Source organism: Amblyomma americanum, chromosome 4 (genome assembly GCF_052857255.1).
Source record: "Amblyomma americanum isolate KBUSLIRL-KWMA chromosome 4, ASM5285725v1, whole genome shotgun sequence".
NCBI lineage: Eukaryota > Metazoa > Arthropoda > Arachnida > Ixodida > Ixodidae > Amblyomma > Amblyomma americanum.
The window spans coordinates 94853155-94865269 of record NC_135500.1 but is presented as its reverse complement, the minus strand read 5'-3'; the positions used below and the strand labels follow the sequence as shown (position 1 = coordinate 94865269).

General features: G+C 44.8%; 1 protein-coding gene across 1 annotated transcript in view; it reads right to left on the bottom strand.

The window, feature by feature from the left end:
• Nucleotides 1-904: 904 nt before the first annotated feature.
• LOC144129681 (uncharacterized) overlaps nt 905-12115 on the bottom strand; it is a 155842-nt gene continuing 144631 nt past the window's right edge. Inside the window, exons 2-3 of the mRNA XM_077663783.1 lie at nt 6007-6264; nt 905-1060 (exon numbers count right to left, since the gene is read on the bottom strand). Of these exons, the coding sequence (XP_077519909.1) occupies nt 905-1060; nt 6007-6246 (396 nt within the window). The 5' untranslated portion in view covers nt 6247-6264. The remainder of the gene's footprint in view (nt 1061-6006; nt 6265-12115) is intronic.

The window sequence follows — 12115 nt, the reverse complement described above, 5'->3', positions numbered from 1 at the left end:
TCGAACAATCGAATGGAGGTCGTTCTCTGCAGTGGCTTTTATGAGACTTCAATTGCCCAGTCGCGAGCGATAGCATAAAACTCAGCAGATGTGGAATGCTTTGTGGTAGATCCGACGGCGGGTTCTCGCTGAGAACTGAAATATACCAAGCCAGCAGTGGGCTGCACTGTAGTACTAGGCGAGCGCACTGGTGCAAATCACGTGTGTGAACCGTTACAACGCTCCTCTAAGAAGCCCCAGTTGATCAGCCCGCTGCTGAGTTTTGCGCTTTAAGATCTCCCGAACAGTCTTTCGCTGCTCCTTTGTAATCACTGAAGAATGCCATGTGACTTCTTCTCTTTTGACATTCAACGTAACCGGGCATGCGCGTCCGCAGTTACTTAGACATTGAACTCTGAGGGACGTTCACTAATCTCAGCCTACAAATGACCTGGTTAAGCTTTCTCTTATTCCACGTCACCGAAGAGCTGCCTGGAAAGATTTTAGCGCCGGGGATTTTCATTTCCGAGATGCTCTGGGCAGAGGAATGCCCTAACATATGGCGCCTAAAGTAAGCAAATTGTATGACAGGCCCTGCCTACAGCGCCGAAAGACAGTCTTTCTGCCGTGCACTGGAGCATCTCGACCTGCGCCCACTGACGGAAACGAAGATTCTCGGCCACTGGCCGCGGCGGTAGTCGGCGGTGAAGGCCTCCAAGGCACTGCTCCGCTTCTTGAGGACTTCTGTCCTGCACGATAGGCTGTGACTTTACTGAACGCTGTGACTTTACATAGTGACTAATTTTCTGCAACTGTCTTTTCTCCTTCATCTTTTTCTCATCCTCACCCCTTTCCTCTTGTGCTTGGAGCAAACCGGCTATTCATCTGGTTAACCTCCCTGCCTTTCCTCCTCCTCCTCCCCCTCCTAAGACAGGCCTTCGGCTCCCGAACCGTCAGCGGATGGCGCGTAAGGAAGAAGACAAGAGCTGAACGTTTCGTGCGCTCTTGACTGATCACTGCTGCTGGACTGGACCTGAACTGTACTGGCAGTCATTCGCAACGCAGTGTCTTGGAAGACGTCCTGCATTACAAAATAAGGGTCGAGGTATTATTTTTCTCAGTCCACACCATGGTCATATTTCATCCCTGTCGCTGCTAGGACCCCGCAAGTGTACTTCCGCAATACTGAATCAACAACCCGACGCAGACTTTCTATGTAGAGGCCGAAGCCCGGCCCAGTCCCGCAAAATCATTGCTGGGCCCAGGCACGGCGAAACAGCCAATTTTGAAGCTCGGCCCACGGGTCGGGCTTCCAGGCCGGCCCGAGCTCATGCGGTGTTTTACACCAGCTTGTCACTTTATTTGTTTATTCATTCAAGTACCTTATTGGCTCTAAACTTGGAACAGCGTGTTAGGGAACGGTTTGCAGTATTTTAGCGACAAGTAATGGTGCAAGGTACAAAAATACGAAAGCAAACAGTAATATACATTTTCAGCAACAAGAAGTTAATAAAGCGTGTAAGAAAAGGTGTCGTACTGGCACACAAAGAATAATAGTAGTATACAATAGTTAGCGGCAATGCGCGGACAAAACTTGCACATTGTGAACGCATCATACGATGAGATATTATGACTGCAAGAAGGTGCTCAATCCGTTTTTAAATCTTGATTGGTCACGCATGTCAGAAATGCGCTCCGGAAGACTATTCCGAAATTTTATAGCACGTGGAAATGCAGGAGAGTTAAAAACGAGTGTTTGGTCGAATACTCGTCGAAAGCTTAAATTTTTTTTTATTATAGGCAGCATGAAATGCGAAATGGTCTTGTAAGTGGCGGTGTTGATGCATTATGACTGTAGGTTAGTTTTCGCAGTTAGAAAAGAAGTGCGATGCCCTATAAGTGACTCAGGCCTTGTGAGCTATAAGCATAAATTGATGTTTGTGACGCTGGAAGGGCGGTTGTAATCGTGAAAAAGGAAGAGTGCTTCCCGGTTCTGTACTTCTTCGAGGGAATGAATTAGATAGGCCTGATGCGTTGTCCAGATTGCAGAAACATATTCTAGTTGAGGAGGCACACAAATTAGGTATGCGAGCTTGTGGGTATATATAACTGGTTGTGATACGAAGATTTCGTTTCAGATAGCCAAGCGTGTTATGAATGTGTCGCCCATGAGAGACTGGAAGTCAGATGAAGACCTAGATATATATAACAAGATGTGAGAGTGAGCGTAAAGTTGTTACGCGGATAACAGATTTGCGAATTTGAAAGTTTTGGGCTAAATATACTGATTTTGCATTCGTGAATATTAAGAGTTGTTTGCCATGATGAGCACCAGTTAGTTACGCTTTTAAGGTCCGTCTGAATGGTGACATGGTCAGTGGTTGAAAAAAGTTTGCGATAAATCATGCAATTAGCGGCGAACAGTCTAACTGATGATCTTATATGACATGGCAGGTGATTAATGTACCAGGTGCTTCAGGGAAGATTTAAAGTAATCCTCAAAAATACGTTTTTTCGGGTAAAAAATGACTTTTTTTTGCGTAGTATTACCTGTGTTGGCGGACATAAGAAAACCGGTGAATCATCACAAATAGTAAGCTGGGTAAATGATTTTTAATAATTCACTTCTTAACTAGTTGAGTTAGACGACCGGCTGCAAATAGAGATTCGGAGTTGGTCGTCGGTAATAGCCATATCAGTTTTTAGAATTTCGAAAACGCGATGGTCCTCGCCGCTGCGCCTCGACAAAATGTGGCTTTTTTGACTAGTTACGTGCACTGGAAAGATTTCTTTGCTTGCAAGTTTTTGCCGAGCTACAGCGCCGATGATAATCGCGTTTTCGAAATTCTAAAAACTTACATGGCTATTGCAATCAATTGCTTGGCTGTGATAGTTAAAAAGTTAATTATTGAAATAGTTAAGGAGATTACTACTTAAGAGAAATCACCGGCTTTGCGGTATCTATCAACACTGGTAATACTATTCCGAAAAAGCGCTATTTTTACCCCAAAAAGCCTATTTTCGAAAATTACCTAAAGTATTTCCTGAAACACCTACAATGAAAATAATTAAGGACCGAGAACACTTCCCTGAGCAGCACCAGATGTTACGTCATCAAGGTGCGATGAAAAGTTGTTGAAAACCGCTAACTGCTTCAGAAACGACATAAAATTCTGGATCCAGGAGACAGCGAGAAATTCTATATTGAGCGATCACAATTTAGCTGTGAGACGACAATGGGAGGCGCGATGAAATGCTCCAGAAAAATAAATGAATATGCAGCCAGTAAGGCAGTTTTTGCTCATGGTCTTGAATTGGTCGCTAGTAAATTCAATTAGTTGTATGTCACAGAAGAACCGCTTTCTGAACCCGCGTTGGAGTAAAAAAAGAAAACGCTGCGCTCAAGATGGTAGGGTATTTTAGATGCAACGATGTGTTCCAGTAACTTATCCATTCTAAAACAGCGCAAACAAGACAAGCACGAAGGAAAAGTACAACACAAGCACTCTTTTCCTCCGTCCTTGTCTTGTTCGCGCTATTTTAGAATGAGTACCTACCAACTCGCCCAGACTTAAACTTTACTTATAAGTAACTTACACGCTACACTTGTTAGTGACATTGTGTGGTAGTTACTGGGTTTTTGTCCCCATAGATTTAGTGACAGGCATTACATTACTAATTTTACAGTTGCTGATGATTGCTTGAAAATATGGCAGAGATAGATACTAGGGGAACGTCCAGTGTTTTTGAGAATTTCGGTATCGATTTCGTCTACCCCTGAGGAAGTTGACTATTTGCGACTTTTAGTCACAGACGGAATGCCTTCTATGGTAGTACCTATTGCACTCATAAATGGGTAATTTAGTTGTTGTGGTTGAGGCAGGTTGGAATAGTCTTGTTTAATTAATACAGATGTGAACTAATCGTTAAATATGGCACGACAGCTATCCTGAACTATTGGACACCCAATATTATAAATAATGCAATAATGTCAGACATGCATGACGGGGAAATGGTTCACCAAAATTTTGCGAGGCTATTTTTCCTGAGCGACCAATGGTCTGGTGATAGGAATTTATATTTGGTCTTTAGAATTGCCTGACACTACAGCGTTTCACACAGTTTACGTTGCGTTTGCGAATGATTCATATGCAATCGTTTAGCAGTCCTGAAAGGGCGTCTTTTCTTGTTTTGCTTGAAGTGACTTGTTTTATCAAGATTTAGATATGTCGCAGCGAAGTTTTATTCGGGAAATGTGATTTAATTCGCTCAAATTGTTATCTTTTCCTTGTACAAAGTTCAGTTTTTGTGAACAGACCGAAACGAAAAATCACAAACTATTCAGAAAAGCGCTCGAGACCATAGTTGAAAGCTTTAAAGTTAGCTTTTCTGTATAGATATTGCTTTTGGTGGAGCGTGGCGTGAATAAAAAGGGGAATTAATAGATTAGGGAGAAAGTTGATGATAGCTGAACCCTTGATTATAATTAAAGCATATCGCTGCATCTCTCCGGAGCAGAGGTTAATATAACGTCGTAAATATTTGCGCCGCGTATTGGATTGTCGACAAGTTCTACAAAAGAAAAGTCGAGTGTTGAGGCAGAGAAGTGACGTTAGACCAATAAATGTTTGGGTAATTAAAATCTCAGAACAAGATGCCAGATTTAAGGAATCTAGCTCGAATGACCATTAAATTGTCGTGAAGATCAAGGGCAAACGCGGGAGGGTATCGGGGGGTCTATAACAGACGCCCAAGACAATGCCACTTACACGGGGTGTTACTGGTACACACATATGATTTCCAGCGCACAGGGGATATCGATGAGAAAAGACAAGATGTTATTATTAACAGCAGTTAATACACCATCGGCCGTTTTGTTTATCCTATCATTCCTGCAAATTTAAAATTTGTTGCTATCCAGCGGAACTTCCTTATCAGCGATGCCGGGACGCAACACCGTTTGTGTTAGTAGCAGGACTTCACAGTTTCGATTGTCAAGATTTTAGCGGAGCTTGGTGCGTTTAGGAAGAAGAATACGTAGGTTAGTAAATGCCAAATGGAGTGGTTGGCTTGGAATGCTATCATTAGGTTGCTTGGCTGGGTTATTGATAACACCTGGTTTAGTTCTGTGTCTTAGCAATCTTGAGACTACAATTACTTGGTCAGTGTCACATTCGTGTACGTAAAGTGGAGCATCGATGCGCAGTTTATATGCGCTCAGTTAGTAGGCCGTTTTTTTTTAGATTCCGCAAACTCTAAGTTTTTTTTTCTATCCAACCGCGTTTGTAGTGAAGAGTACTCACGTACGTCTCAATTAGTGTCTTTGAACTTCTTCCAGTTTTTGAGGATGAGTTGTTTGCCGCTAACAAATTTACACTAAAATTATTGGCCGGCATTTACCGGTCTGAAAGTGGCCTAGATGAGGGGACCGTTAAATTCATGCACTTGGAATATTCACCCCAAGTTTCTTGGAACAGATCTCAACGAATTTCGTTTCCACAGTCGACCAGGTTTTAGACGACTCGTCCTTAAAAGCAAAAAAAAAAACTGCAAGTTTTATCGCCTAATTTTGTTTAAAACTTCTTTACATCTTGATTCTATTCTACGAAGCTGGGCACCCATGGTACCTGATGTTTTCGGTCCAGTCTCAGACACTGTCGAAACCTGCATTCTCCTAGATTCCGCAACGTCAACTTGAACCGCGGGAATCCTTTTTGGCAGTTGCATCAGCTCGACGCCAATAGAGGCCCACCAATGCTTGAGCGCACTCAATTTCAGAAGTTGTTTTGGCCTGCTTCTATTTTTTTGTGCCATACCGAGCAGAGCTGACAGTACTTCCTCGTTTCCACGGTACGGACCAGGCTTTGCCTCCTCGTCGCCGCAAAGACTCAAGAGCAGGTTACTAATGCAGCCTGCAGCTCTGCTATCGAGCAATCCCTTCATGCTGAACAAAACCTCGGTGCACGAAAACGCAAAGAAACAATGATTGCTTGTTCTAACACAACGGCAAGCGTTTAGGTAACTGACCTGAAAGAGCAGACTAGGCACATGCACCATTCCGAATGCAGTGTCGTGCCCGCAGTGGCGGCTTCTACGCTGCCTATATGCACGGTCCTCGTCACTGATAACGGCCGAGCGCTCTCGATGATACCAGGACTGGTGGTGATCACCAGCCAGAAGAGCTTGCTGCGTCGAATACTCGGTTCGTTCCTCTGCAATCAAGGAGCAGGCTCGCAGGGAGACTGCGACAGTCGTTGCAGCGGTCATGTTTAGTACAAGAGCAACCTGGAAGAACAGACGAGGTACATGCACCACTCGGAATGCGGTGTCGTGCTCCCAAAGCATATTAATGGTGCACTGGTAATACTCTCATACTGTTTGAAGCTGTATCGACAGCCAATAGTCATCATCATCATCAGCCTGGCTACACCCACTGCAGGGAAAAGGCCTCTGGCATGTCTCTCCAACAAAACCTGTCTTTTGCCAGCTGCGCCCACCGTATGCCCGCGAACTTGTCAATCTTATCCACCCACCTAACTTTCTGCCGCCTCTTGCTCCGGTTGCCTTCTCTTGGAATCTACTCCGTTACCCTCAAGGGCCAGCGGTTATCCTGCCTTCGCATTAGGTGCCCTGCCAGAGCCCATTTCTTCCCCTTGATTTCGACTAGGATGTCATTAACACGCGTTTGTTCCCTCACCCACTCTGCCCGCTTCCGGTCTCTTAACGTTACACCTATCATTTTTCTTTCCATGGCTCGCTGCGTAGTCCTTAACTTAAGCTGAACTCTTTTCGTTAGCCTCCACGTTTCTGCCCCGTAGGTGACTACCGGTAAGATACAACTGTTGCACACTTTTATCTTGAGGGATATTGGTAAACTATTGAGGGATATTGGTAAACTGCTATTCCTGATCTAAGAGAACCTGCCATATGCGCTCGACCCCATTCTTATCCTCGTAGTTTTTATCCTCTCATGATCCAGATCAGTTGTCACTACATGCTCTAAGTAGAAGTCTTTACCACTTCCAGCTCCTCGCGGCCAATTGAGAACTGCTGTTCTCTTGCTGGACTGTTGAACATTACTTTGGTTTTCTGCATGTTAATTTTTAGACCAAGCGTTCTGTTCTGCCTGTCACTCATTGATCATGATTTGCAGTTCATCTGCTGAGTGACTCAGCAAGGCAATGCCATCAGCGAATCGCAGATTATTTAGGTATCCTCCATTAACTCTTATTCTCAACTGTTCCCAATTCAGACCTCGGAATACCTCCTGTAAAGAGGCGACGAACAACATTGGCGAGACCGTGTCTCCCTGTCAGAGGCCCTTCCTTATTCGAATTTTATTATTCACTTTATGGAGGACTGTGGTAGCTGTGCAGTTGCTATAGATATCTTCCAGTATATTCTCATAAGTCTCGTCTACAGCCTGATAACGCAATGCGTGCTGACTACCGAGGTTTCCACTGAGTCAAATTCCTTTTCCTAATATATGAAGACTATATATAGGGGTTGGTTATATTCTGCGCATTTCTCTGTCCCCTGATTGATAGTGTGAATATGGTCTATTCTGGAATATCTTTTACGAAAGCCTGCCTGATCATTTTGTTGATTAAATTTAACGGTTGCCCTGACTCTATTAGCGATTACCTGGTAAATACCTTGTAGGCAGCGGACCACAAGCTGATCGGACTGTAATTTTTCAAGCCCTTGTCGTCTCCTTTCTTATGAATTAAGATTATGTTTGCGTTCTTTCAAGCTTCTGGTACGGTCGAGGTCATAAGGCATTGCGTATACTGGGCGGCTAGTTTTTCTAGCACAATCTCCCCTCCGTCCTTGAACAGATCTGCTGTTACCTGATTCTCACCAGCTGCTTTTGCCCTTTGCATTGCTCGTAAGGCTTTCTTTATTTCCTCTTTCGTTACTGGCGGGATTACGCATTGTTGTTCACTACTTCCTCTCAATAACGTTCTGATTACATTGGCTACTGTATAGATTTGTGTAGAGGTCTTCGGCTACTTTAACTATCTTATCCATATTGCTAATGAAATTGCCCTCCTTGTCTCTAAGCGCATACATTTCGTTTTTACCTATGCCTAGTTTCCTCTTCACCGCTTTTAGGCTACCTCCGTTCTTTAGAGCATGCTTGATTCTTTCCATATTCAACTTCCTTATGTCGGCTACCTTGCGCTTTTTTATTTACTTCGATAGCTGTGCTAGTTCTTTGACCCTCATGCTTTGACCTTTCTTAATCAGATATTTCGTCTCCCCAGATAGCTTGCCGGTATCCTGTTGAACCGTCCTACCGCCTACTTCTACTGCGCACTCCGTAATGATAGCTGTCAGATTATCGTTCATTGTATGAGCATCAAGATCGTCTTCCTCAGTTAAACCCGAATATCTGTTCTGCAGTGATATCCTGAATTGCTGTGTTTTTCCTCTTACCGCTAACTCCTTAATATGCTTCCTCTTCACTAGCTTATTCCGTTCCCTCTTCAAGACTAAGGTAATTCGAGACCTTACCAGTTTGTGGTTGCTACAGCGCACCTTTCCGAGGAAGTCCACATCCTGAACGATATCAGGTAGAGCGCATAGTATTAAGTCGATTTCATTCTTAGTCCCATCAGTGGGGTTCTTCCAGGTCCACTTCCCGTTCTCTCGCTTGCAGAAGAAGGTATTCATGATCCGTTAATTATTTCAATCTGCGGACTAGACTAATAACGCTCCCCTGCTATTCCTAGAACCTATCCCATAGTCGCCTACCGCCTGGTCGCCAGCCTGCTTCTTGCCCACCTTCACATTGAACCTTCGCATTGGACTAGCCCATCAGTACAGTGTAGTGTGATTTTATTTTATTCACTGCCGATTCCATCTCTTCATAGAAACTTTCAACGGTCTGGTCATCATGGCTGGATGTGGGTGCGTAGGCCTGCACCACTTTCAGCTTGTACCTCCTATTGAGCCTAATTACAGTGGCTGCTACCCTATAGTTAATACGATAGAACTCCTCTACGTTGCCAGCTATATCTTCATTAATGAGGAATCCCACTCCTAGTTCTCGTCTGTCCGCTAATCCGCGATAGCACAATATGTGTCCGTCAATTACTACTGTATACACCTCACCTGTCCTCCTAACTTCACTAAGCCCCATGACATCCCATTTAATTCCCGCTAGTCATTCGAGCAGCGCTGCTAGGCTAGCCTCACTAGATATAGTTCTAGCGTTAAATGTTGCCAGGTTCAGATTCCAATGGCGGCCTCTCCGGAGCCAGAAATTCTTAGCAGCCTCCACTGCGTCACAGGTGTGACCGCCGCCGTGGTCAGTTGCTCTGCAGCCGCTGGGGACTGAGGGCCGAGGGTTAATTGGTTTGTTCATAGAAGGCTGTGGCGAAGTACTACACCAGGGTGGCCAAATACTGTTCCGGTGAGGGAGTGCGTTGTCGGTTCTGGTCACTGAGATCAGGGTGCACCCCGGGCCTGGTTATGCAATTCCATCAACAAGCGGATTTTTTTTTTTGAAACCAGGTGGAGAATTGCGCGGCACCAGGATTCGAGCCTCGGTCCTCTTGCTCGCGAGGTGGACGCTCTACCTCTACGTCATCGCGCCTTCGCCACAGCCAATAGTGAAGCTAAGAAAAGCCGGCGCCATACAGCAAATGAATAAACTACAAAAACTGAGTATTCTATTAAATGATATAAATGAAGTGACATGAACCGAAAAGCGTGAAACCAGTATCGCTTCTCTCGCTGCTTGCAGAGTCGTAACAATTAAGATTTGTAATTTAAGAGACTATTCAAGGCAAAAAAGGGACATTTGAAGGAACACAAAGGCAAGGGGCTGGCGCTGGCTTCCTCTTGATCAATTTCGTGTTTCAGCCGCCGTCTGTATGCGACCGCTAGTCATATCAACATAAAAGAACCAAATAGCAACGTACAATCCGGCGCGTCTTCGGGCTCCTTCAATCATCACGGTTTCAATGTGAAAGCATGAAATGTCCCATTAGCACAAAAGCCGTTCGCCTGCGTCTATGGCACGAAATTCGGATGATGCAGTACACCGGTGCGCGACGCCAGAAAACATGAAGCGAACATGTATAGTCATTAACGATAAAACGTAACGTACTATGACCTCTGAAAGTCATGACTGGTAATCATATTCTGGACTCATATTGATTCTGCAACCTCGCATGACTCAGTATTTTACAAGTAGCGTGGTCACGACGCGTAGTCATAGTCGTGATGCATGACTCAGCACAGTACTTCTGTAACGTAGCATGACTCAGCACTTTACAAATAACGCCATGTATGGTGTATAGATTTTGTGTAAACTATGCACAGTGATGATTCATGACTCATAGTCACTCTGCATCGTAGCATGGCTGAGCCCTTGAATGCTTTCACATTCTCACACATAAGCAAAGTTAAGTGTCTGCCCAATTTTTTTTTTTTTTTGCAGTGAAATGCCACTTCATGAAGAAGCTAGTTCAAGCGATTGTTTTCCTTGAAATTCAACTACAAAGCAAGAAGAAAAGCGTGCATCCGTAAGTATTCCTAAAAAGTGCATCGGTCCAGCTGTTAGGAGCTTCATGAGAAATGCACTGCTGTCAGTGCAAATCGATTTGGTAATTTAAAAATTGTCAGAGCCTTCTCCCGGAGGTTGACCGTCATTTCGACTACAGCAGAATAGACGGGGCCCCCATTTCGCTGACAGAGAGAGAGAAAAAGAGAAAGAGGTTTTCTCTTTTGGATATCGGTCTGGACGATCAGCTTGATTGCACCTGGCCTTATCATTGCATTTTTGCGTAGTTGCATGCAATGTAACTGAACCTTGCCACGTGCCCAGCCGAGTAAACGTTTCGTAATACCTGCAAAACACGGCAGTGCATATCGGTGTACGGTACGGGAAGTGCAAAATATAGAGACAAAGAGAGAGGGAGAGAGAGAAGCTGCTTCCTTATCTAACCTTCATAATCACTTCCTTATTACTCCCTGGGAACGCCCGAATCCTCAGAGTCTGTTTAACCTCGTTATCTTAGTTCATCAATGTTCGTCGCCTTTTAAGGGTGATAATGAAGGCGTTATAACCATGTACAGAAAGTCGAGCAGCTTTGCTGAAGCGCTTGTTATCGGCGTCATAAATATTTTCGAAGGACGGCTATCTTTCAGAACTCATTCTGCGCACCATTTTTTATTACTGGTCTCACGTCGGAACGGAAATGACTCTTTCCAGACTCGCGGTGCAGGCAGCAAGCAGGGAGTGCTACCGAAGCGAAAAAAAGACATAAAATAACGAATCTGAAGCGAATAATTAGAGACAGCGCTGATTTTATCCGCCAGCTAGTGCGACTCCCGGCCAGGCATCTGTGGTGGGCGTCGGTATTTACTCATTAGAAAAGCAAGAGTAAGCCTGTATACCTCAGGGACAAACAATTTCACTGTGATTTGACTGTCCTGCAATCATTACTTGCTGTGTATATCTCATCTCTGATCGAAGGTCGCCTCAGCAGGCCACTTTCACTTCCAGCGGCTGACCACGTAACACAGAACAGTTTCCTGACCTAACCTCAGAAGAAAAAAACGCGCAGTAACGGAAGCGCATTTGATGTCTCAATCTCTTCTATTTAGTTCTGTTTCTTGTACTATTATCATTTCTGTGTATCGCTTGCGTAACGCAGCCACACGTGAGACCTGTAATGGACTTGCAACGAAGAGAAAATGTAATACCAAATAAGGCAACGCCGGCGTGCGCGCAGCGGTGTTCCGTTACACAACGAAGCGGATAAGTATCTAGACGCCGCTAATGTTAAGCACTGCCGCCTTTTTATGGTTCTGCAATGCTCGAGGCTTATCGCCTTCTGTTACAGCCTTGTTAGGACGAATCGCACGGAGTCACTTTCGCTTTCCATTCTCTAGGTCGCACCCGAGGGTCTTGTTGAGAAGCGGGTCTCGGTGCCTTGTGTAGACTCGCCTGCGTGCTGATCGCCGGGCGTCGGGTCGTCGGAGGATGAGCACTGATGCAGAGCGACGAAAAACGGGCCTCCTCTGTGCGATTCTAGTCACTGCGACTAGAATCGCGAATGGTCTGCAAGACGGGGTAGCAAGTCTCATGACCAGGACCTCCGCAGGCCTTGATCGTTCAAGT